Consider the following 27,285-nt stretch of genomic DNA (forward strand, 5'->3'; position numbering starts at 1 on the left):
CTGATTCCGGTTCTCCGCGAATGGGTACTTGCCTTGCCAATGTGAGGGAACGAAAATACCGACTGTTTTCAATCACGCGGTTATACACGTCAAATTGTGAATGAAAACTGGAATAAAATCAACGTCTTATGATTTAAACGGTGAGGCCTCATTAGATGAAGAGTAAATTATCCGTTTATTCTGCATTTAATTGAGAAAATATTTTAAAATTTTGTTTCTTTAGATAAGAGCGAATTTATTAACACCGGTAAAATTTACCGATTGTTCAGAATAACCTGAACTTAAAATAAAATCATTCCTCTCGCGACTCTTACGCCACCTTGTCGCTTTTTTATTGTACCCGGATCAGTTGCTTGGTTCAGTCATTTTGCTGCTAGGGTGCAGCAGTAGCGAGGCTCACTGTGTCGCTTTTGATAGCACATCCATGAAAGCAAAAGGGTTGGGGTTGGGAGAAGGGCTAGTGGGCTATCATTTTGCGGGAAGCGGGAATGTGTTAGTGTGCTCTCATTAAAGTATAATAAAATATGGCTATAGCACTACAAACAAGAGACTTCGCTCAAAGACCGTGTTAAACTTTTCAAACTTTTCACATATACTGTTTGGTACTTTATTAATTTCAATCCATTTACTAAAGCAGCCATACTGCCTGACTCTAAAAAATATAACGAATAAATATTTATTAATAGTTATTCTATTACTGATATAGCAGTTGTGTTATCTGTCATTATGTATGTTTAATTTTTAATTAAAATTTCGATACCTTGTTTATTTTTTGTCACTCGTCTTCTTATAAGATAACTAAGATAATTGTTTTCGTACTTTTTTCCAATCATGGCTGGATTTTATTTTTTCAGTGACAAAATATGCGCCTGCATCAGTATGGCCATGTTGGTGGCACATGATCCTCCCGCCTACAAGATGTGGATAGGAATTTTTCAAAATAGCCAAAACAAATGTATATCACTTACAGCAAAAAGAAGTTGGTAGTTAACAGGAAACAGACCCCACGCTGTAAACTGTGGAGGTTTTCTCGAGTAGACTTCATTCGCAAAACTCACAGCCTAAAACATTATCATGAAAACAAGAGCGCAAGGGTGTAAAAAATCAGCCATAATAATTGAATGAAATGATGAATAAAATGAAAAATTACTCCATCAGGGAAATTTAATGATGTAATATAATAAATCCCTCGCAAGTGCCAGCATCCAAATTGTATTTTTATACGAACAATTACTCTGCTGATTTGAAAACCAAAATTGAGCCGGCTAAATGTAAACCATTGCAAAAAAGAATTCACACGCCCTCGTACTGCGCACAGCATGCTGTTCCAGGCAGTCAGGATTCATTAGCAGTATTTTTGCTTTATGCCAATAAAACTTAAGGGGCCAATACGAGAACCCTGCCATTTTTTTAACAGCATTTCCTTATTTTTCAAACCGCGTGCAGAGTATAGAAGCCAGCCATAATTAAAGTCATATATATATTAAATTATTTGGGATATGATGGGTAGAATGATGTGATAGAGAGATATCTACTCACAAGCTTCCTTATATTTGATTCATGAGGTAATGAATTTGCAATTTTGCTCAGCAATGGACCTGTCTTGTTCACCTGAAATCAAATTTAAATATTTGGAAACCAAAATATTTTCAAAGACAAGGTGTAAATTATTGAAAAGAGTAAAGTTAAGAGCCTGCAAATTTAATCTCACCTCTATTTCAAGGTCACTGCTCAGTTTAACAATATATAAAATAATGAAGAGGTTTAAATAGGTCCAACACAAATTGTTATATATGTAGCTTGTCTGCTCTGATGAGCAGGCCTTCAAAAAATAGCAGGTGATCAACCTTTCCGTGATTCCGCACGCGACCGTCATGAAATAAAGCGCATAGTCGAGTATCAAGATTAATGCCAGAAACCCAAACAAGCGATGAAATTCTTCCCATAGTTCGTGCAAATTTTCCAAGTAGATGTTAAGGTGGCGCAGCGTTTTTATGTTCATTCTCTTAACACACAGTTTCTCGTTTATTTCCTTATAAAGATCAGCGAACAAAGTGACGAAAAAGCAGATCTGGAAGAAGAACGAGGAGACAAAAAACGAGACTGCCGTGTACGAAATTATCAAGGAAAATTCGCCCCAGTAGGTGTAAGTCTCCGTCCAGACGAGCACGGCGAAGTAAACGCTGGCCGCGAAGATGAAATTCCGGTCCGAGTTTTCTGGCGACTGGAGCTTCCGTCGCAGCTCGGCTAGCTGGTTGAGGAGAGCGGCCACCCTGGGTGTCGACCTGACGACGAAGTGCAACAGCAGTGGCACCATCACCTGGTACAGCACCTTTGTGAGCCAGCTGACCAGGTGCCTGGGCAGAAATCCGTTGCGAGACCTCAGCAGATCAAAATAAATGCGATGCACGTAGGGCCAGTTGCAGCACGCGAAGAAGGTGGCAATCAGGACGCGCGTCTGCACCCTGCACTCGCTGAATTGGCCGATCCGCAGGCCCACGACTAGCAAGCTGCCGGTGCACTTGAGCAGCAGCACACAGCGCAGCAGATGCATCACCGCCCGGGGAGAGACGCTTAAACAATTTTCAAGAGTGTCCTTTCAAGAGTGCCGCCGTTGCCGCACCAAACAAAGTGTAGGAGGTGTCGTGCGAGTGACAGCTTAATTAATCTTGGGGAGAGCCAACACGATCGAAGTCGCTTTTTGTTGAGCAACTGTGACACTTGTTACAGCCGAAACCGCGGGCCAAGTTAATGCTAAAACTTTTCTGGTGTGCTGCCTGAACTCGGTTGATGTTATAATATATTATTAAATTAATAGCCATATTTTGAGGAACGCGGCGGGGGTTAAATTCTACAGTCAACCAGGTCAAGTTTTTCAGTTTATGCTATTTCTGGCAGAACAGAAGGGACAACCTTTTTATTTTGTTAGAGGTTTACAGGTCTCCGATATATGTAAATGGAAGCATTTTTTATTTACTTTTAAGTCAATATTAATTCCGACGCAGAATTGGTCATTCAAATTATTGGCAATAATAATGTGTTTAAGGCGCCTGGCTAAACATTAAATAATATGTCGAATAAGTCGGGCTGGGTCAAAAAAGAGATAAAGCCAACCGTTGCCGACCGCGACGCTAAAACAAAACGACACTAAAAAATCATGCAGAGTATAATGTATAATATATGAATACAAGGCTACATAAATTACTTCAACCGGAATGCCAAAGCAAAAGTTTACTTCGCCACATCAATTTTGAATGTTCGGTTAATATTTTTATGCGTGTTATGATGATGTCAATGCGTAGCGAGCAGAAACATCAGAGAAATGAAACATAAACATTGTGTGGGAATTGCTGTGCGCGCGGATAGAAGAGAAATATTGTACTGAAATTAATGACTGTGCGCCCTAGGCGGCTAGTGATGCGACGAGCGCCTGCTGCTGAAGAAAACAGCGGATTTAGCATGGAATAAAAAGGACTATCAGCAGAATAACGCTTTTGGTGGTTGGCACATTTCAATTGTGTTAAGAAACGTATGTGTTGTGAAACACTAATGCAATGAGGTAGCTTTGTTATAAGCGTGGTGGTGTCATTCGGAGAAGGGGGAGAGGATAAATAAGGGTACGCGGAGGAATTCGGGGCTTGAGTTGGTTTAGGCCGTTTAGGGGAGTCGAGTTTTAGGAGTGGAGCTGTGCGGTGCAAGTGGCATGCAGTGCACGAGACAGTTGATGAATTGGATTTTCAGGGTTACGAAGCGAGGACATACATCGTGCGAGAGGGGAAGGGGAACGGGATTAGTATTCTATCTTTTCCTTCGAGCTACCTGCATCCACGGCCGTAATTTACAAGAAGGAATTTTATAGGTCAGTTTTATGTCGTGTGTTTAATTGTTTGCCTTTTCCCGATTCCACGATTAGTAGGGCCCTTTGGAAAATTCGAGTTCAAGGCAGAAAGGGCTTATGTTTCTGGGTGGTTAGTTAAGAAATTGGGCGAAGTAGAGATCATCCACCACCAAGCTAGGAGCCACATGGAAGTTGCAGCAGCGTGGGAACACACCGGAGAGAACCACCGTCTCACAGTGCAGGTAAATGCAGCTGTTGAGCCAAACTCAACTAAATCCTCTACTACTTTAAATCCAGCGGTTTGGGCACTAAATTTTCGAAATAAGTCCAAAGCATAATGCGAGCTAATTGTAAGCAAAAAAATTATTCTTTCGATGAATAGTCTTGACCGAAAACTAAACGGCGTATACTTCCCAATTTTTAAGTGAATGAGCAGCGCTCCAGAGTATTTAAAATTCGGCAGCAGCAGATGCGAATGCATGGCTTAGCCTCTGCTTTCTAATGCACAACTGGCTAGTAACCAAGTTACTTCAAGTGATGCCAAGTATTTTTGGAATAATCATTAGAGTAGAAAATCGATTTATCATTAGCAAAATAGGCTAAAACCCCTTTTATTTTCCTTGTAAAATAATCAATACGTGAGAGTTCATTTTCTTCCAAGTTGTTTGGAATAACTAGAAAAATGGGGGTTTTTTAACCTCTGCTCAGCACATCCCGTGGGTTAGAAGCTCCCCCAATTACACTGCTGAGCGAATAACATGGGGCTCGAGTGGCCGCAGAGGAGCTTGGGCCCAATGTGGCAATCTTTTCGCCTTCTCACCGATGTCTTTAATTGAAAGGCCAGACATTATTTACATATCCCTGATATCCCTAAAGCCACTGGAAAGTAGGGAGTCGGCGCCGGTGCGCCTCCCAGCGCGTTGAGCTATTTGAGTATTTCAATTCACTTAACAGTATTAGATCCCCCAACTGCTCAAATACAATCTCACATTGCTCTCCAATAATGCCTTAGCAATGCGACCCAACGGCATGATTGAATTTTTTTCATGGGCGCAAGAATGCGGTATTCGGCAGAAGTTAATTGTGAGGTAAGGCCCCACATGGAGCTAGTTCATCCCCAAATAGAAAGTTTGTGTTAGTTGTCGCGCATACATGCAGGATCTCTTTCATAGAGGCCTAGCGCTCAACAATGCACGCAAACACAATTGCACTGCTTCTAAAAAAAATGGAACCGCCTGACACGCTGAAATTAAAGCAGTGGGAATTTTACACGCTTTATATTTGTTTTGCAGCCTTGAATAGAAGACACATACTGTGAGGGTACAAGAATTATCTTTGGACCGGGGGGCTCATTGTCAGAAAGCAGCCTAGTTGGAGGTTGGAGGCGTTACTGCGGCCATTCCAAACTGGCAGATGTGGATCAGCAAGCACAAGGGCCAGTATTGAGAGACACCTCGAACTAGATGTCACGAATAGTAGCAGAAGGCGCGGGCACCGATTCATCACAAAGCACCTCAGCAATTCTCAATGAACCGTAAGTACAAAGCAGTGAATTACTCGCAAACCGAAATAAGAAATAAAAGAATCGGGAAATTCATGAACAATTACTATTTATACATAATTCCTTTATCTGTATAATGTGAATCATATATGGTCAATTATTATCAGGTGTTTTATAGAGTTGAAATAATGCTAGTTTTCAGTTTTTGGTATCGCGGTTTGATCATTTGCTGACCATTTAGGGCATAAAAACACCGCCGTACTCGGCGCGTTCATTCTAACGCAGTTAACTGGTAGGGTAAATTTTTATTTATTATTTTGTTGATATTATACATCTCTTACAAATTTACTAGAAGGTATAATCAGTGGGTGTTATTGTTGTTTAATATTTTTTTACGCTTCACGAGATCATTGAAACGTTAGTTAAATTTTTGTTATTCATCAATTTATTTTTACTGTCTTGGAAATAATTAATTTTGACACGAGTGTTGCCTCACTCGGGTCTTGGTGAGCGAGACACACACACAAGTTTTTAGTTAAAACTGGGGTTATCTGGAAGGGCTGGCAAACACGAGAGAAATTCAGCAACTCACCGTTAGTATTATAGGCTTGCGCGGAGCTGGGCGCTGGGTTTCCCACTCGTTGGCTCTCCTGCAGCTCCTCCGCAGAGAAACTATCGCGAGCCATCTTCTCGCTTCCACAGGAGGGTTTACCCCTGGCAATTTCGCTTGGACCGAGCTTGTGGATCGTCTCAAGCTTTTTTTAAAATTTCCTCAATATTTCTCTCAGTTCAGATAAGTCTCAGCACGAAATTGCGCCTGTGTGTTATGTTTAAGCGTGACAATTTTTTTTAAATTGAGAGCAAGTAAACTTGCTGTCGGTATAAATTATCGGGATTTGGGATTGGCTACTTAACGTTTAGTGTATAGAAGTCAAAACAGAAAAGCCCATTTGGTTTGGCTCTTTTGCATACATTCTTACACGCTCCTTAAAAGAAAATTGCCGGTATGCAATGCACTAGGCTTAAGTGTTGTCCCGTGTTTTCTATTTTCAGATGCACATAGCAAAGCTCTTTTTGTCTCGTTTAGGCCAGCTGTTATAATTTATCTGAGTTTTGAATGTTGGTTCACACGTAAAATTTTATGATTGAAATATAATGAAAAAAATTCGTGTCATTTTCTGATTTTACGTGTGATTGTGAACCAATGAGATGTGAAGAAATTTAGTCAGTTGTGAAGTAATATTATAATTTGAATGTTAAAAAGTCAAGCGTTTAAGTGAGGTCTCAAGCGAAGCGAGATACAAAAATGTGTGCCGTCAACAGGATTTATGTGCAACGCGCGAGAAGCATTGGATTCGTTTAGTGCGTGCTCAAATAACACCCGAGGCGAAACTAGGGAGCAACGAGCGTGGGGCGCGTCGGTGGGACTCAGAGAGAGACGCCGACTCAGCGTAAGGCGAAGAACGCGCATTTGGTGTCAGCGTCAGCATATGGAGAGTGTTATAATTATGATGCATTGAAAATCTGAAAAATGGTGCTGAGTTAGGCGTGGTGATTGCTCGGAAGTGAGAGAGGGGTCAGCGGGAGAGATTCGGGGAATATTTTTGCTGGGGTTAAGTGGAGCATAAAGAAGTGGCGAACGAACTGGTCCGAGTGTCTAATCTCTCTCTCTCTCTCTCTCTCTCTCTCTCTCTCTCTCTCTCTCTCTCTCTCTCTCTCTCTCTCCCGCACCCTTGGTTTCCCAAGCGATCGTCATACCACCCTTGCTGTGTACTATGCTGAAACGATCATTTAGAAGTCAGTTTTATTTCATTCCCTTGGTCTGGATGACACTTTACCCGTAGATGAAATTAAGGAAGGCATTGAGTATTTTATTTAGCGCTAGTTCTCAGGCAGAGACAAGTCTCGAGTCGCAGGAGGATTTGGGAGTAGTATGGACTACAGAGGCTAAGCGCGGAGCCAACGAGCAACGAGGGGTTTCATGTCCCGCCGAAACGCCGAGACCACCGCAGAAGTAGCGGCAGCACCTTATCGTTAGAGTACTTGTGGTACCTCAGACAGCCGATCTCTGCGACGTCCGCACGAGGAAACCGTTCTTATGGTCGTGCACTCTTGCAGCTTTTTTTTTGCTCTTTTTATCCCTGTCCGAGGACCGGGATGCATAATAGTGTGGGGTCAACGAGCCGTGACAGAAATGCGTCTGTTGTTGAAATCGTCTTTTATTTAGAGTTCAAGATCAGGAATCAAGACTAGGACAGTAGTGGTGAGAATAAGGCGCCACACTACTCCCCCTTTTTAAGATGGAGTCTTATGAAAATTAAAAACAATCGTTCGGTGAAAGATTTTAGTGGTCGATGCGTCCAGACGGTGGTCAATTCTTTATAGCTGTTTATTTTTCACAATTTGTCAGTACATTCATGTTATCAGAGGTCAGTTTACAAATAGGAAAAAAGCATGTTAGAAAGGGCGACACTTCTGGAAAACAAGTTTCTAAGACTTTGTCCAGGAGGACATAGCCGAAGTGAGCCCAGACTAGTGAGCCAATGCAAACTTTGGTTTGCAAATAAAGGATAGTGTATCTGGCAACCAGTCGTCTGCACAGACTACAACTGTAGGAAGGGAAGTGAGCAACCACCGGCGTTGGACTCTTGAGTCGGAACGTTACTCGTTGTAAAGATGGGACTGGGGGGCCTGCTTTTGGACCGCGCGCTCAGCCCTCGGCATCTCCGGGAGTTTCAGAACTTCATCGCGGTCGTCTTGAGTCTGAGTTAGTTACTTGAGATATCCAAATGGACGACATCTGACTCTCGGACGGGTTCCGTACTTGGAACGCCATAGGGCAATCATTAATTGTTGACTGGTTGTCGAACGGAAATTATTCTCGCGGCATGCACAGCATGTGCAGGCGACGATCACATACAATTGCTTTTTACATATTAAACTCAAATACCGACATCTGGGAATTTGTTAAAAGATTTTGACTTAGAATCAATCATAAATACTTGTTAAAGAGTTTAGCAATTCAACCACGTATTTCGAGAATAAACTGTCACTAGACTACAACAACTCAAAGTTTACCACTGTTTGTTCTTCTTAACAATCGCAGGAATTCATTTTCTGCTGAAATTGGAGTCTCGTATATTTGACATATCTTAGTAAATATTTGAGGCTCGGCTGGCATCTCAAAATTTCCGTTTATTTTTGTTCTTCGACTTTCTCGCGCGGGCTGCTGACCACTCGCGGGTCACGAAGGCAGATCACCACTTGTGGGGTCGAGGAGCCGTGACAGAAATGCTTATTTTGTAGGAACCGTCTTTTATTTAGGGTTCAAGATCAGGAATCAAGACTAGGACAGTAGTGGCGAGAAGGCGCCACAATAGATGCCACTTTCACATTAGTTGACTTGTATGTTTGAATGTGATATCAACACTTTTAAATCAACTTAAATTAAGGTGTGGTTACTGATCAACTTCACAACATTAAACCGTAAAATTAGTTAAATCAAAATAAAATGCATATGATTAGAGCGATTTTGCGCAGTGTGGTGTAAGAAAATTAGGGCTCATAGCCTCGGGAAATTGCTGAGTACAAGTCAAAAATGTTTTCATAATGCTATTTATCTATAATTGTAAAAATATTAAAAATATTTATGTACTATTTTCTATTTGATTTCAGATCTGGTTTAAATGAACGCTGCAAAGTCAAGATGGATCTTTCTTTGACTTTCCATGGAAATGAGAAGTCAGGCCCATCCCTTTTACAGGGTCAGTAATAATGTTTCATTTTTCTGGAATCATATATATCTACAGCGGCAAAATTCTAACAAAAAAGGATTTAAGACTTAAAAGAGTAAAAGAAACTAATTAATCTCAAAACTTTAACAAAATGGGTTGGCAGCTCTTTGAATTTAAGATTTCAACTAACAGGTTCAATTTTTCACAAGTTCCATGGGCAAAAGATAAGCATAATTATAGTGTGCATTGTCATTTTGTATTTCCAGAATCCTCTGTTTGCGATGACAGTGCAACACCAAACAGCGGCTCAAAACACCAAATGAGATCTTCATTACCTGCCCAACTTACGGAACTTGGAAATTGCTTGGACCCCGAAGGGCGCTACAAATGCCAGTTCTGCCTGAAACGGTTCAGTCAGGATAAATTGAGGACTTTTATGCATCATATGAGAAACTACCGATGCAAGCAATGCAAAAAGCAATTTAACTGCTGGTCAAAACTAATGTTACATAGGAATTCAACCAACTGCGACTCTAAGAAATTTGTTCAAGAACACGACAACGATGCTGGATGCTCGGAAATAGTCGAGGGGAAGAGCTTCACTGACATTTTGAGTGCCCAAAAGTATGAGTGCAAGCAGTGTAACAATTTGTTCAATAGCGCCAGGGGTTTGAACTTACATGTCGCTTTAACTCATAAGGCTATCGTCAAGCGGAGTCGAGAAAAAAAGTGCACGAAATGCAAAATTGTTTTCAACTCAGAACATCAAGTAAAGAAACATAAGTGTAAGAGTAAGAAGCAATGGGAAAAATGCAAGTTTTGTTCAATGATGTTTTTTTCGAGTGAAAATCACCTTAAAATGGCTCGGTACCGAAAATGCCCTTCATGCTATCAGTTATTCGTTTGTCGCGGTGTGTGCCAAGCTCATATGAAGAGTTGCAGCCCAGAAAAACAAAATAAGGCAACGGAAGAGCCATCACCGGCCGAATTTCAAGAGCCATCACCGGCCGAATTTCAAGAGCCAGCATTGTCCACTCAATGGAAATGCGTCCACTGCGAGACACTCTGCCCGTCCGAAGAGATGCTGCGCAACCACTCGCGTCCCACCAATTGTCCAAGGTGCGGCTTCGTGCAGGCGTGCAGCAAGATGCTGGCGAATCACCTCGACTGCTGTCGCTTCGAGCGTGGCGCAGCTCCGGCGGCGATGCTCATATGCCCCCTGTGCTACAGTGGCTTCGAGGACGCCACCCGCTTGGGGATGCACGTCCTCGGCTGCTCTCCCACCCAATCGCCGAGTTTGAAGTTTCCCTGCACCTTCTGCACCAAGGTTTGCCACACGGAAAGCAAACTGCAGTCGCACGAGCATCGCCGCCACGCGAACCAAATCGCTCAGGCCCAGCTTATCAACGACTTGACCCAGGAGAACCAGAAGATGAAAGCTCTCACAGCCGATTTCGTTAAGAATAGGGTTGTCAAAAAGGAGCCGGTTGAGTATATCACGCTTGATGACTCAGACGATGAGGATAGTTTTGCAGCCAGGATCAAAAGAGAAAGCGATAGCTTATAATTGATGTACTCTAATTAGCTTATGATATAATCAAACCTTATATAAATAAAATTTTGTATACATTCTAGTTTGCATTTTTTAATCTGATTTAACCAAAATAATCTGTTTAATTTTATATACGCCTGATTTTATATCGAGTTGATTTATCAATAATTTTCAAACTGCCTTTCTAAATAAAAAACAAATTAATTAAAAAGAATATATTTTTAACAAACAGATGGTATAAATTTTTATGACCCTAGCTGAATGATATCTACCTCTATATATATTAAACCAATAAACTAAACTCACTATTTGAAACACGTATTCCCTCGTCTTTTTCAAGAAAACATAATACGTGGGCGTCTTTTTTCCTGCGTGGTTTGACAGGAATTTCGTTTCGGTTTTGTCTACAGCCATTTAAAAATAAATTTAAAGTAAGACAATTTATTGCCGCAGCGAGGTTTGAAGCCACCCGGCTGCCTCCGCGAGAGAACGAACGAACATGTGCCCGAACTTCCAGTCTGAGGAGTATGGAAAATGGTCCGCGGGCTATTTATTAATTGGTTCAGTGAAATTTGATTTCTTCTGTGTAGAAGCCCTAGCAGTTACTCCCCCCCCCCCACACACACTCTTCAATTACTGGCTCGTTAACACCTCAAGGGAGGCTGCACGAGAAATACGAAAAGAATTTAACAGTTATAGACACCAGCCACGTCAGGGTTCTACTAACTATTTGTGTTTATTTAATAACCATTACGGGAATGACCAACATCAGTGACAAGTTTGTAACAAATCTAACAACATTGTGTCGCGTTTGCCATCACTGTTTAATAGTTATTGTCAATGTGATTATATTTTTCGGACTACGCACACCTTCCTTTTAAAATATCTGGAGTCCAAACAATCTGTAAACATTATTTGTGTGAATCCCTTACTTTATACCAGCAGTGGAATTTTCCAAACGCTCTATTTCCAAGAATATTTCACATTCCACATTAAGTAATCCCTCAGCGTACAAAAATGGATAACAATGGAACCTGCACAAATAAGTCATATCCTCAGGGACGAAATGTCTTTCATAGGCCGCGCGGTCAAAATTTTAAACACAATAGCACCGCTTCTATGAAAAATGGAACCACCTGACAAGCTAAAATTAAAGCAGTAGGAATTTTAGACCCTTTAATATTTGTTTTGCAGCCTTGAATAGACGACAAACATACTGTGAGGGTATAAGCGTCTTTTGACCGAGGGGCTCATTGTCAGAAAGCATAATAGTTGGAGGTTGGAGGTTGGAGGCGTTACTGCGGCTATTCGAAAGAGGTAGATGTGGATCAGAAAGCAAAATAGTCAGTATTGAGAGACACCTCGAACTAGATGTCGCGGAGTGTAGCAGAAGGCGCGGGCATCGCTGAAAAGCAAAATGCGGACTTCACCGATTCATCACACAGAATCTCAACAAGTATCAATAAGTCGTAAGTAAAGCAGAGAATTACTCGCAAATCGAATCAAAAATAAGAGAGCTCTGTAAATTAATGAACGTGTATTTATAATTTCTTGTTCCGTAACTCATAAATCAAAATTAGATTGTGAAGAATCGGGAAATCCGTGAACACTTATTTGTTTTTTTAATTGAAGTGCAGCCAATTCAGCGATATGTTTTCTTGTGTGCACCTATCAAGTACATTACGAAAAAATCAAATATAAAAATAACAGAGAGACCACAACACTGCATATTTATACTTTTCAATTTTAAAATGTGCTGATTTGCTTTTAAAACTTTTCCGCATGAATTTCAATAGGTTCAGCCTTAAAATTAAATAATTATTTCACACATGGAAAGACAAAAAATTATAGGAGAGTAGAGAAACGGGATGCTGGTTGCTGATTGAAACGCTCCACACCACGGACACCCCCGCACATTGATGAAGCCGGAATCGGGATTGCCATCTAGCGTGCGCAGACTGAGCTATTACAGACACTTTCCTTAATTTTAAAACAGGTATATTCTTTAAAACATTTACTGCTGATCTAAAACTATCAGCATGGGTGAAAATTACAACGATTAAATTTGCTTTTCCTCGTTTTTCTTAAAATCTGTATTCAGCAAACAAAAATATTTTAGCCTGGAGTTGAAAGCTAATGCCATTACCAAATTTTCAACAGCAATAATTGTTTGTTTTAATTCAAACGGTATTATGTAATTAAAATATTATATAGCCCTTTATTGATATTAATGAGCTGATCTATCAGAGTGTAACATCCCGCTTGAGTTAGACCTGTTTCTTCGCTCTACCAGGAGATGGCGGAGAGACACTGTCCGTACAAAAGCATCGTCGGTCAATGCTGAGAGACACAGGCAAGAAGGAGCATCAATCTATCTCAAAATAATGAAATAAAAAAACGCTTTGTTGATATCTTAAAATAACCGAGAAACAGAAATGAACATTATTTTTCTCATTGTACACAGATTCAGATCAAAATATGACAGCATTTTTGCAAATTCGGACACATGAAATTATAAACTTGACGCGATATATTTTTGAAATAATAAAGATCATGGGGATTTTATTGGCGTGGGAGTAACGCAACAGTTGTGGCATTGACGTCAAGCCGGTTGCGTCTCTGTGCAATGACAGAAATCCAATTAATTTATTTGATGTGTGACATACTACATTTTAGCAACACAGATTTATTTGGGTCCAGTCCATTATGATAAGTTAAATTGGTTGTTTGCAGAGCAGACGACTATATCCGCCCTAATATAGATGTATATATCATTTATCATGAGGGTTTTAAATGGGGAAAATAGCTTCGTGACCGGGAGCAATTATACAAGCTTGCATGATGTGTAAATCTGTCCAAAAATGTATGTGTAATTTATGTTGTTTTATTACTAGAAACAGTAAAAAGATTATCACAGCAAGCACTGAAAATAAATTTTTAATTGATCAAATCTTCGGTCGTTTTACACTGCACTTGACATTTTCTGCTATGAGGAATGCCTCATAAGTCAAAGGACATAAAAAGTCGCAAATTGCCTCTGCAAATTGTAAAAGAGAAGGAATTGAGTATAAAAAGATTGTAATATTCTGTAACAATTGCTGCAAATAAATTACGCTATAAAAATCATTTTGCGATATTTGCTTGTAAGACTAGATTGTACATTAATGTTATTATTATCTCAGCTGGCATCTTTTAGTTCCAGCTTCATGTAATCATTCGTTTCATTTCACAAAGTTGTCTTTAACATAAAAAATTTTCTGTTTTGTAAAGACAAACGTTTTCATTTAGATGTTTCTGCTAATTGTGTTTGCCAATTCTGCGATGAAGTCTGTATAGACATGTATCATTTCCTCGATTGTAAAAATAATACAACTATATATACTGTATGGAGAGTCAAGATTGCTAGAATTTAATCGGGAGCTGAGAGCAATGTAAATTGTCACGAGACTCGGGACTAGTCTCTCTACATTTGTTCCAATCTTGCAAAACAATGAAGATACAATGGGTCGTGGCTTAAAAATAGAGATTTTGTGCATCTTTTATTGTTCACTCTTATGGCTGTGTCTTCCGGGTGCGTCGGAAGCCAGGCCAGGACAAAAGCGACCCTTGTCCTGCAGTACAGAATAATACTTCTCTCTTTTGTCTTTCTGCTTAGCTTTTTTTCCTTTTTGCGCGAACAAACAGCAAAGTTTCCACTGGCCCTTGAATTCAGTATTCATTCGTACTCTCACAAATGGAGCTTGTAAAAAATTGAGAATCTGTAAAAGTATAATTTTATTTAATTAAACTGATAAAATTTATGCGTTCATTTCAATGCATATTAATGCTGTATTATACTTTATAAAACAGGCGCATTTTATCTCGTTTATATACGCAACGTAGAACGAATTCACAGCTGGAATGATGGTAAAACAGAGGGTGCAAATAACTTTCTGGCTGCATTCCCGCGAAGATGCCAATCCATGGCATGGAATACCTAACATTTATACTCGTGGAATTTTCCATTTCGAGGCTCATAATGATATTGACGAAATGAAATGGAAATCGTGCAAACTATTGCGTTGTATAAACTTGCCCATAATAATTGTACTTACGAGTATTTGAAATATTTTGCAGATAATTGGAGCTTTCACTGGTCAATAATTGGGTGTTTGAAACACTCCCTTGTGACTTTCTAAATGAGCTTTTATTTCATTTAGTGAGCAATTTATTGCATCAATTTAAGACTTATTCGGGGCAATATGGCCGAGTAAATGTTGTTTTGAGGTTTTTCGGCAAACCACATACATCTAAATATTTCAGCGTGGGGTAATGAATTCCTCCGCACATCGCAGTCTCCAGCAGCACGAGCTCTTCTCAATTTTCGCCAGCAGCACCCGTGATCGATGTTGTGCGCATTATTTCCTCGATTCAGGGGCGTCAACGAAAAGGCCACAGATCCATCAAATTTGGTTGACGTACGCGGCCTCGCATCCGCAGTGAAAATAGTCAGGGCAAGAGGCGAATGTATTATGTGGCGACCATTATAAACGCGCGAATCGATTTTCTTTTGTCAAAACCTCGCCTCAATTATGGTGACTCTCATTGTTTGTTTACTCTCGTTGCACAGCATTCCGTTTAGTGTGCCCAAAAATTAAAATAAACGCCAAAACGCGAAAAACACACACGCTGGACGCTTTTCATGTTTTAATAATTGGTTGAATTTACAGAATGAGCGATGTATATTTTGGGTTCATGACAGAAAAATCAAACATATACTATTATTGATGCTTTAATATTTTTTGGTTCAGACCAAGACAATCTTCTCAATCTGTGTCCTTCTTGCAGTGGGAGGAGGAAAATATGAAATAAACTTGGTTCGCAATCTATTATTGTTTTAATATAGCAAACCCCCTAATTCATTTTCCATATCTTAAAACAGCTTTAAATATAGTTAACTACTTATTCAAGGATTCAACATCGAACTTGACTTTAATACGTTTATTTCCATCTTTTTGTGTGCACCTTCCCTTCTGTTAAACCACCCAAACGAATAAAATGATTTTTTCCTGAACGCCCAAAGTAGATTAAAAATTTAATATTAACTAACCTTTGGCTAATATTGATTTCACTTGTGCAATGTTCTGTAATTGAAACATAAACCAAGAACAAACTCAAATTAATAAAATTGCTCCGTGGAAAGTGGTTCGCTTTTTACAGATTTTTTTATTAAGTTCCTCGTAAAAGTAAGAAAGTTTTTCAGCTCATACTATAATGGTGAAATGAATCAATTAGGTCAGATCATGAAGTAGTGGAAGCAAAACCACTTTGGGAAAAACTCAAAATTTAATCGCGTTTAATCACCTATCGAACGTAATTGATATTTATGATATTCAGCTTGTGCCCATAGGAGAGGAAAATGAAATCGTTCCTGAAAAGCATGATACATCATGCGCGCACATTGATATCAATCAAATGATTTTTTCAAGCGCTCTAAATTCATATGAATGGAAGCTTACGTGCAATACTGAGTATGAAAGAGCGATGAATAAATGAGAGCTGTGTTCACTCATTTTTTAATGAAAATCAACAAAGAAGTTGTATAACTCATTAAATCGTTTATTAAATTTCAGTTTTTTTAACCTACACAAGCGACCTATTTTCATCTAAAATTGATCTGATACACAAATAAAAATCTAAATGATCCTTGCTGTCTATAATTCGTTGAAAATTATTCTTCTATTCTCCCTGGCATATTTCCGATCCAAATGGTTCCCGAATCGTAAGGGGCTACTCCAGTTGATAACTCTCATGTAAAAAAATTCTGCTGAGGGCAGAAAAATGGAAATTAATTCAATGAAACGTGCATTTTAATTTTTGGTATATGTATGTATATGATAGTGAAAGCAAATGCCAGATGCACCCGGGATCGGGTTTCCCACTGAAATTAAATTAAGCGTGAGCAGGAAGTTTAGTTGAACAGAAAAATAGCAGCTCCACCATACATGGAGGCAGCTGCTTTCATCTAACTTAACAAAAATTCTTAATATTTTGCTATTTATTATAGTTAAAATTTATGCCTGTATAGATAACTAATGATGAAATGGCAGCCTCTGCTGCTCAACTTCCGTTCGAAATCTAATTGAGAGGGTTCATAATTGAATTCTAAAGAGATTAGTTAGCAGAACCACTTGGCATTCTACCACGTATGCCATCGAAATTTTCAATAGCCTCACATTCCAGCTAACAATAAACTCTTTTTGCCCGCTGGAGCTCGCCAGTCGGCTGCTCGCCCGACCTATCTGCTGGATCATGGAAAATAGAACTTTATTATGGTATGGTGCGTTGCGTTGTTCTGTTCCAAATATATTTAAAGGTTTCCCAAAATGAAAACAAGCTCGATTGTTTAAAAAATCCATTGTTTTTCTTTTATAGATCCAAACTTTTTCCAAAAGCTATAAAAGTCGGGAAAAATGCTTTTAGATTTTCACATGAATAAGACAGAGAATGTCATTTTCATTGAAGCAAATCCCTGCTCATCATTGAAGCCAACACATCTAAACGGATAAACAGAATAATCTATCGTGCGACGACTGCAGTTGCAAAGTATAAATAGAGCACGCAAAACGTGTTTTGCACTTACATATAGGCACACGCAAAGAGATTAACTTAATTAGATTATTAATTAATCCACACTGATCTCCTTTTCAATTTATTATTGGTTTCTAGACGCTGAATACAAAAAGAGCTTTAATAAATTTATAACTCTTAATAAAAGCGTTTTGAAAATAGTATATAGCTGGTAAACTTTCTTTTATGCATTTTGAATTTTGTATTGCAGTAACTGAATTATATTGCATTCCAAACAGTACTTTCTCATCCTTGATAATAAATTTTTATTGAGATCCTTACAGCCTCTATATAACTAATGTCATGATTTTGGAAGTACGAGAGTTTGATTTCACTCGCTTCCTGCTGATGTATATATATCGTAGCTCATCAAATTCATAAGAGCAATGGCGTGGAGCAAACATATTTAGATTCATACGAGTGCTTAAGAGAGCACTAAAATGTTTTATTGGCACGAAACTTTTGCTGTCAAAATGAGCAATTTCAAATTTTAAGACCTATATATACCTATGAATAAAATGATTTGTACTGCCAGCACTAAAACCTTGAATAATTTTTTACTTCAGCTTTTCCAGAGCAAAATTGAACAAATGGGTATTCTGAGAGATATGATACTCATTGTGAAATGCACATGCCACTAACTGTATTTAATAACTTATCTTAGCAAATAAACTTTTAACTGTTGAATAGTTGATAAGCGATACCTTTATTACAACTCACAACAACTATACATCACATTTCTTCAACATAACTTTATGAGGAAAACCACCAAGAAATGGCATAAAACATAGAGTGTGGGTGAGTTGCATACACACATTTGCGCTGCCACCAGTTTGCCAACTACTTGCAGGTACGCTTTTTGCTTGGTCAAAGCCAGCAGAATTTGAATTTCAAATCGCAAGAGGCTTTTCCTCGCAGCAAGGAGCAAAAGTTGCTGTGCGGAGTGGGTAACAAAGTTTTGCGTCAGTTGTGTTCGGGGCGAAATTTTAAGCTCCGAGTTCTTCTGATCGATTCCCACGTACCATTAGAACTTTTGATTTCCTTCTGAGGATTATTTCACGTCACACGCGAGCAGACAGAGAAATTTCAGAACGGCGTAGAGTGTGACTAATATGCTAAATTGAATCTAGCTGCGTGTAGCTCGCAATGAAGCTTCTTGAGATTTAATTAAGACACGAACAGTGATTGATGCACACATTTCTCAACGTTAGCTGGTTTCAAACTACAAAATTTCTCATCTCATTCATTTGATTTAGGATTGCTCATTTATTTTGGATTTATTCTTATTTTTAAATTATCACTGCAACATCTTAATGTATCATGTTTCAAGGTTAAATTATGTTTGGCATACTATATCAAGACAAAAGTTAAGGTAAAGAGCACGAACATATTGTTGATGTTAACCAACTTGTTTCCTAATTAATATTATCGATTTTAACCCATTTAAATTAATTTCTGGTTAATGCCCATAATATTTTAGTAAAAACAAGATCTTGAATTTTTTACCAGATAATAACTATGGTGAAATACAACTGTCAGGGTAGGTTTACCCTGACGGTAGCTATCGAACAATTTTACTGTAACAGAAAACTGAATGTATCGAAGTGGTGGCGCTCAGGGTGCAAGAGGGGGAGGAGAGTGAACAGTCGAGGAGAGACTGCGGAAGAGACAAGATTCGAAGATGGACCAGCGGCGCAAGCAGTCGAGCCATCTCTCTCCCATCTCGCAGCCCTGAGCAGCCGACATGTAGCAGCACCCGAATAAACATTAGAAAGGTAATATCAAGCTGTTTCCCTGCTCGCTCCCCTTGCCCAAAAAGAAGCATAATAAATGGACAAGCAGTAACCATAGTTTAGGAGTCCTATAGCCAGAACGAATTAGTACACGGGGGAGTCTCGCCCCCGTTTCTAGGGCTGGCCGAGGGCTCCGCGAGCTTGCCTCTCGCGCGCGGTGCAGCCGCGCGTTTCCCTGACAACTAAGAGAGTTTAACAATGATCAGCGAAAGTAAATCTGGTTTAACTGAAAAATCTGCTTTAATTTTGTCTCTAATTCCACAAAGCTCGTTTATATTACTCTCAATTTGTTGTAATGCGCACTTTTGCTAATTGGATTGAAAATGTAGAGCAGTCATCAAACACTGCTTCAAAGATTCGTAGAAAAACAACCATGATACTGTAGCCTTGAACAACCATTCGGCTCTCCGTGCAGTTTGTTTTTAATTAATGACCTCTGTTAAGCCGGCAATGTTTGTCTAATAGCTAAATGATCAGAGGCCTCTGATTGCACTGCTGCAAGTTGCTAACGAACACCGGAATACATTCGAATTGCGGAAGGGAATCATTTATCAACTCGTTAAAATGCCAAAGGCTTTAATTTTTTCTGCTTGAAATTGCAGATTTAGTCTGCACAGGGAAGGTTGACGCTCTCGCTATTTCAACAGAAGTCTTGATTGAAAACGACAGGAATAGGTTATAATCAAGAAGGAAACCTAATGCTATAAAAAAATCAATTGAATTTTACCCTCCAGTAAATTACCATGTTGCAAAAACTTAGGAATATAACAGTGGAAGCTGCAATGCACAACTTATTTATTTTTACAGTCAATATTTTAGGACCGGCTTATCAGAACGAGAGATTTTAGAGACAGTTACCAGCTTAACTCATGACTAATAAAATCTGCGAGTACTTGGTAAGAGGAAAACGTACAATTGCCACATAGCTTTGAGGATGAGACGTGCCAAGCGTGAAATGAAGCTGCTGTCCGTTGGCCTGAAAGACGTTTGGTGTGTGGCACGCGTGCCAGCTTGCTCACCGTTTGCGCGCACGGACGGGAGAGTGAGAGTGCGCGGCCCTCGCTGCTCTCTCAGTCAGCAGCCCCTCTTGATTCGTTCGCTCTCTGCTCTGGCAGTCGTCGCCTCTCGTCCTGCTGGAGCACACTTGCATTGCTGCACCTCGGCCAGTGAGTTCTCCTTTCATCCCTTCATCAATTCAATCGATTTTTTTTCTTTGATCCAAAAGGCAGCGAATTCTCTCGAGACCTCATAACGAAAAATCATGCTGTTAAATTATAAAGTGACAACGTATAAATAACAGTGTTTCGTCACATAAAAAGGTAGTAATTTGAGACAAATATCTCCTCCATGCCACAAGTTTCTGACTCATTTTTGTCCTTCTATATATTAAAATAGTTAAAAAAATATATCTTCAATGTTTTATTTAAAAAAATTATGCTCTAAGTATGGAAGAAAGATCTGTTGATGTTTCCTTTGTGTTTTTGTTTCAGAGTTATCGCATTTATAGTCTCGCTGAAAGTGTTTCTTCTGCATCCTCGGAGGTAGGCAACTTTTACCCTTCTCTTGCGAGTGTTATAGCTTCTGTCGCCTCAGGAAACAGGCTCCCGCGCGTCTTATTGGCTCGTCACTCCAGCAAAAATATGTTATAATCGAGTTTGCCGTGGCGAATTCGCGAAAATTGAATTTGCCTTCGTTGACGTCGCCGTACTCAGCGTTAGCAAATAAGAACTCGAGAGACACGATTCTCACGCGTTCATTTATTCACGTTGGATTCTCGCTCGACGACACCTTGATTTTTCTACATTTATTTAAGGAAACGCGTCTGCAAACAATAGGGATGTGCTGAAAACTGAAGTGCTTTTCAACTGGAATCGTTTGCTTTCAACCGCCATTTTATTCCCTTTTACGTTCACTCTATTCGCACTGTGCAGTTAAATAATCATATAAAATGAGAGATTTTCAATCGTCCTCTGGGTTGGTAGTTTGATTTCGAACTCAACTTTACCGGTGATTTGCATTTGCATAGACTCGTCCGGCTCTTTACTTGTGTGTTCCTGTGTATGCTCGGCTGACCGACAAAGTGCTCCCTCTCGCGCGTTCTGTATCTCATCGCTGAATAATTTTCACGCCAGCTGAGATCTGAGAGGACCAAACTCAACCGTTGGGAGCGACGGCGAGAATTGAGTGAGAGAAGCTTTTTTTCCGCTTTGTCGCTTGCGCTCAGCGACCAAAGGCGATTATTGCGATTTGCATTTTACCTATACTACTGCTATAAAAATTAGACTGTAATTAGAGTCAAAGGTAAAAAATTGAGATTTTGCGGATCGCACTATAATAATCAGAACAGGTTTTTTACGATGCGAAATGATTTGATAGCGTGATTTAGGGCGACAAATTGAAAGGATTAGCAGCAAAAATGAACTTAAATTTGATTGCATTTTTTATCGTTTTGTTGTCAGACAAACCCCTTAAAAAACATGTTCTATACAAATCTGCTCGACTTTGAAACTCGTTTTTTTATATAAAACAATATTTCACTCATTACATTTTTAGCTTGGCTAAGCGATATATTTCTGTTGTTTATTTATCCGTATTCAGCTTTCTCACAACTCCCATATTTGCTTTTTCATGCTCTGTGTATTTTTTATCGCATGACTATTGGCAAGAATAAATATTGGTCTATGGACGGCCACAATTTCGTATCCTGCGTAAATAGTTCCAATACCGGTGCAAAAGTCAGCTTTGCAGCGATATTTTGGCCGGCCAACACACGGTTTCGCGTGACATTCCAGAGGCCGACTGTTGCGTTTGGTGTGTCGTGTTGTTGCTTCCGAGTGGCCGAAAACGAGCCACTCGACTCTCCATGGCTAATCCGCTGAATGGGCGTTTCGGTGGAGGAAATCCCTGAAGGACGGCGGAAAAGGCTTGTTTCTCGTTTCGACAGCCAAATACGACGGCTTAATACGACAGCAAACTGACGCGGGATCAAAGTTTGTTTTCCCTAAACGAGTATCATATGAAATTTTTAATGTCACAATTTTTCTTGGAAAAAAATGAACAGATCAAAAGCAAATCGTAGAACTATTAAATAATACAACCTCATTTCAGCTAACGGTGTGAAAACTGATTGTGAGTTGCAATAGATAAACACTTAACGTTTGATTTTTTTCAATCCTGCATCATTTGTCTTTGGCAAGCGTTGAGTGCAGAGTAAAAAAGCAGCACTTTCTAGCTTTAAATCTTGGTTTCCAGTCCATAAAACCTAAAATGAGCAGAGGAGCAAGTAAGGTCGCAGTTTAATTAAAGTAGATTGCATGCGCGTGACCTCAAGTGCATACTTTCCACAATCTTCCGCAGTATGACACATACTCTCGTTGGTGATAAACGGAAGTGTTTTTATTGATCGTTTGCACACGTGTAACAGCTTCATCAAAAAAGCATTGAACTTTTTGTCGTTGATGTTGTCTCAGTTCTTGATCTCACTTGCCGCAATTAGCACTAAAAGCTTCGCTTTGAGGAAATGACGGAGCATTAAGCGCGAGGCCATGGGAAAGTGCTACGTCCAGTTCGATGGAAAAGCTGATCTTTTGTGGCACTTGTGCATTCTTAGCAGCCACTAGCGCAGTTTCGTTCGCCTCATCTCCTTTTGCTCACAGATCATCTCTGCGCCTTTTTGAAATGGAATCAGGAAAAGGAATTAAAGAGGAGAAGAGGTTTAGCGAAGCCTTTCCAATGCTAATTGTTCGTGCGTTCAGTTCGGTGAACAAAGGCGGCGGACCACTGACAATCCTCATTATTTTCTGACGGTCGCAGAAAAGGAGGGGCTCAGCCTCCCTTGGAACAGATGCAAAAACGTGACATTTGACGTGCCGGAAATTCTCTACTCTTTTTTTTTGTATCTTGCGATTGAAACTGAGTTGCATTACAAATACTTAGGAAAGGGATATTTTACTTCCAGGTTCCAGGCCATTCTTAATTGACTCTTTCTTCGGAAACCAGGAAACCAGAATTTTCGACGTTTCTGTCTAATTGGTTATAGTCTTGAACCTATGAAAGTGGATTGATTTAAAATTAACGAGGCATTTGTACACAAGAAATTTTTTAATCAAGATACTCATGGACCAGGAAAATTTTTTTATCAAAGAATAATGATGTTTTCAATGCCCGCATTGCATGAATTAAATCATTTTTATTCAAAAAATTATTCATTTGGTTTAAGTTAAAATCAGTTAAATGTTTACCTCTTCTCAATTTTAGCATTGTTAATTTTAAAAATTGAGGCCTACCTAAAAGCGTCTTTCTTAAATATTCCCTTTCGGGCAGAAAATTGAAATGACAAAATTCGAGGTTTAAATGATTCCTGATCCACATTGAAGCTGTCAATTTGAACGCGTACTCAGTAGCTCATTTTGAATGCGATTCCATGGTGAATATTTCCCTAGGGGTCCGTATGAAATGCTCGCCTTGAACGGAGATGAATGAATTTGCACGCTCCTAATGCTAATTTCTTGTTCGTTCCCTGCTCATTCCTAAGGGACCTGCTGCCGACAAGACTAAGAGAGGAGGCAAACAAAAATTATATCCAACGCCCAAGCCAGCTCAATATTATTTCTCACCCGGGCCGCATAAAGAAACAAAAAAGCCCGCATAAGGTTTTAAATTAATGAAAATGGCTAGCCAAAACTCCCCGCAGAATTCCAGTTTCCTAAAGTAATAAATTTTGCTCGTAAAAAGCTCAAAAACGTAGGAGTTGAAAGGCAAGCAGCAAAAATTTTATGTGAAACAACATGTGGCTGCAATCCCGGCCTCTTCAAAAAGCTCGCATCACCGCGTTTGCACACCAAAAAGTGCGCACTTTAACTCTCTCGCAGCTTAAATATAGCCCTTGCCGAGCGGCACCAAATGAAATAGTGTTGCAGGCTGGGGCGGTCGAAATCCAATCTTTCTGTCGCCATCATACATACACTCTCAGCGAATTTTTTTTCGTGCGTCCACACAACCTTCAAAGTGCTTCAACTGCTCAAAACGAAAGCCAGGAGAAAAAGGGGAAAGGACACTCGACCGCTCTGGTAACACGGCCCGAAAGGCATGAAAGCACTCAGAGCATCGAATTTCCAAATCGACACTCTGAGATTATATAACGATCGAATTATAAAACAATATTCCCAAGTGTAAAAATGATGATAGTAAAAATTCTCGCGCGGAATGCAATAAAATGTTTTCTGTTTTTACAAATGGAAGAATGGAACAACAAGAGGTTTTACGAATAAGAGCTCTTAAAGGGGGTGCTCCACTCTCCCACAGGGACCGTTTTATTACTGGTCGTAAATGCCGCTCTGCACTCATACCTGACAACAGGAGAAAGACGCGAGAAAGCTGAAAACGCAAACTTTGCGTTTTAAGGCTGCGAGAAAAGTTCAAAACAGCCTATTAATTTCTACCTAGGCCCATTTCAAACAGAAGGTCATAAATAATGGCTGGGACTTGATGTCCCACAACGCACACACCTGCGCTCATGCCTTTTCTCAGGAGCAAAATATGCAACCGGGTGGCCATGCTCGTTCAACCGGTTGCCTACCACGGTTTTGCCTGTTTGCACAGAGCAGCAAATTCATGTTTGCCTTGGGAGTTTTCATGCAGTTTGTGTATTTGGAACTCCCACAAGCATAAAATATGTATTTATGAATAGTTCACCAGGCATATTCCAAATTATGTAACGTTAGATACTTATTATACTAACTTATATTTTCAACGAAATGAATTATATTTTCAACTGATTGTTTGAAGAGTGATTTTTAAGGTATTTAAGGATACAAAAGGATTCAGAAAAGATTTCCAGATTTTTCTTCACCAAAAATACAGTGTTGTAAAATTGAAAATCAGCGAACAAGTTGAGATAGTTTTCTGCTTGACTTACAAAAGAGAGCGATGGCGCAGACAGTCTTTGACTTAATGAAAAGCAGTAGATTCAAATTAAAAGCTCAGATAGCCAATTAAAGTAAGCATTACACAAGCAGATCGGTTTCTGCAAGAAACACAGCTAAGCAAGTAGCAAACATTCAGCTTGAATTGCCTTTCTAGTCGTAATTAATTGTCTCTCCAATATGTTTGAAGACGAACTTTCCTTGTTATCTATTAATGAAAATCGACAGCAACTTTTGTGTAAGCCAGACAAGACTTTCCCATTCGTTTCATTCGAATTTAAAAGGGTGTGCACGGCTGTCTGTCTGTCTGTCTTGAGAGCACTTTATGCGGAATTCTCGGCGTCCTCTCAAACTCGATTTGCTGCCGAAAAGCAGGGCAAGTTTTGGCAAGAAAGAGTGTTTCCTTTATCCTCGTCTTGGCAACCAATGTTTCACTTTATTTTCCTCTCCGCTCGGCGCCTGGATTGTTTGCATGACAAAATGGAATAACACGCGAATTCTCGCCTTTTTCCCTTCGCCCGAGGCAGCAGGTGCAGCGTGTCGCGATTCCAGGACACGTCGGTCAGCGAATTTCATTGTTGGCGGCCTTTTTGTGCTCGATTTACCGCCGTCACAATATGTGCTGCCAGGCCGAGCACGCGTTTGATTACTTTTCCCAACAATAAGTCAAAGGGTGGCAAAAAGTAGTAAATTCCACCCTTTTTTTCTTCCTTCTTCTTTCTTCTGCGGCAAAGTGTCAGATCGGATGAAATGTGAGATTCGCACCGCTTGATTTACCAAACTTTCCTGATGAAGCAGCGAAAATGTTGACAGGGAAAAATGCAAAAGTTGTTTTGCGGCTTACAAACTTCTCTTCTGTGTTCTGTGTGATTTCTTGCCTGATGAAATTTTTTAGACAAAAGATAACCGATAACTTTGCTGGAATCTCCTCGGACACGCAACTGCCGATATTGGTAGCGATATATTGGTCATCGTTATGAAATTCCAGCCGGCGCTGTTCAGTCCAGCGGATGCGTCACATCTAATAATAAACGACGTTGCCAGCTAATCGGGGAACGACGGTCGTGGTCGGCAACGTCACTTCTCGTCACACATAGCGGATGGAAAGAGTTTGCTTAGCGGCCTGGCAAAGGGTCCCGCTTGTCAGTCAGCGAAATTTGATACACACACCCACATACAGCTCGCGGATGGGCAAACGGCGCTGCTCTTTATCTGTCTAGACGCGGCCCGTCGCATCAGCTGAGGCGTGACGAGAATTGCGAGCGACCACCACCACGTTCGACCTGACAATAAATTTCGGCAACGACGTGCTTCTCTAATGTTCTCTCGGCCAACTTGGGCCTGCGATTATCTCGAATGATGCGCCATTTCTTTTGCAAGGAAATACAACTTAAAAATTATTGGCAAATGAAATTGGAGAATGCCTTCTCTTCTAACGCTTTACGATGCATCTGGCCGAAAATGGTCTCAAAATGAATTTTAGATAGTTTTGAGGCCTATCTTTAGACTGTTCTAGAGCGAGGATTTAAAGTCGATTTAGATGGTTTTACACAGCTTTTTGCGCATTGTTTTAAATGTAATTAAAATATAATCGATGCTATGAATGGCATTTTTCACCATATTTGTAAGAGGTTTTATTTTCTTGAAGAAGTTTAAGTTAAAAATTTGTCTGGCTGTGTAAAATTCACTGCACGTTCTTTATAATGTTTGGTACATCAATGAACGATTTTAAATATTTCCATTTGGGTACATTATTAAAAATATGCATTTTTCAATCTTTGAATTGTTAAATTAATAGTTGAATGTGAAATCTCCGTATCGTTCTATATGTTCTAGAAATAATATCACAAAGTTGTTTGTTAAAATATGCACAATGTTTTGTTAGAGTTTCAAACCACTTCCCTAAATTGATCACCAGAAGGCAAATTTCGCTCCCCGAAGAGCATCTTCTTTGAAGGCTGTATATAGAGCTCAGAAATCATTTCAGCTACATAATTATTTATGTGCGTAGCAAAACCACAACATTGGATCCGTGTTTTTGCTTGATGTTTACCCAGAACCGTCGAGAGGTAAAAGTTTTCTCCGCTCGCAAAACAGAAGATTAAATTCACCGAGGAGCACCATACCACCCTTGCTGTTTGGTCAGGCCCTTAAAATTTTCCTCCTTCAAGGTGTGCTCATTTATGTAACCAATTAGCATTCTGCAGGGTCTCATTTAATTTCAATTCAACGCTTGGCACATACTAGAGATTGCGTGGGAAGTGCAGAGTTTCAATGAAAATAACATAAAACTCATATCCATTTTGGTCCATTAGCCGGAATTCGCTCTCTCCT

General features: G+C 39.7%; 2 protein-coding genes across 3 annotated transcripts in view; both read left to right on the forward strand.

Annotated features, from left to right (window-relative positions):
* The first annotated feature begins 8,702 nt into the window (after nucleotides 1–8,702).
* On the forward strand, nucleotides 8,703–10,640 carry LOC135945355 (zinc finger protein 433-like). The gene is made up of 2 exons (XM_065492986.1): nucleotides 8,703–9,103; nucleotides 9,340–10,640. The coding sequence occupies exons 1-2, from the start codon at nucleotides 8,989–8,991 to the stop codon at nucleotides 10,638–10,640; spliced, it is 1,416 nt and encodes a 471-aa protein (XP_065349058.1). The 5' UTR covers nucleotides 8,703–8,988.
* Nucleotides 10,641–20,113: 9,473 nt separating this feature from the next.
* The window catches only part of LOC135947526 (dopamine receptor 1-like), a 54,943-nt gene continuing 47,771 nt past the window's right edge, over nucleotides 20,114–27,285 (forward strand). Inside the window, exons 1-2 of one of the 2 annotated variants that reach the window (XM_065496467.1) lie at nucleotides 20,114–20,193; nucleotides 20,518–20,568. The gene's annotated coding sequence lies outside the window, so the exon portion shown is untranslated. The remainder of the gene's footprint in view (nucleotides 20,194–20,517; nucleotides 20,569–27,285) is intronic. The other variant, XM_065496468.1, reaches the window with a different exon arrangement.

The sequence above is a fragment of the Cloeon dipterum genome, chromosome X, assembly GCF_949628265.1.
Source record: "Cloeon dipterum chromosome X, ieCloDipt1.1, whole genome shotgun sequence".
Lineage (NCBI taxonomy): Eukaryota > Metazoa > Arthropoda > Insecta > Ephemeroptera > Baetidae > Cloeon > Cloeon dipterum.

What these genes read in the sequence shown, in the direction of transcription:
- LOC135945355 (XM_065492986.1), top strand. Translation starts at nt 8,989, where the DNA reads ATGTACTATTTTCTATTTGATTTCAGATCTGGTTTAAATGAACGCTGC. An exon ending in AGGCCCATCCCTTTTACAGG is followed by an intron (nt 9,104 to 9,339) that starts GTCAGTAATAAT and finishes TTGTATTTCCAG; the next exon opens with AATCCTCTGTTTGCGATGAC.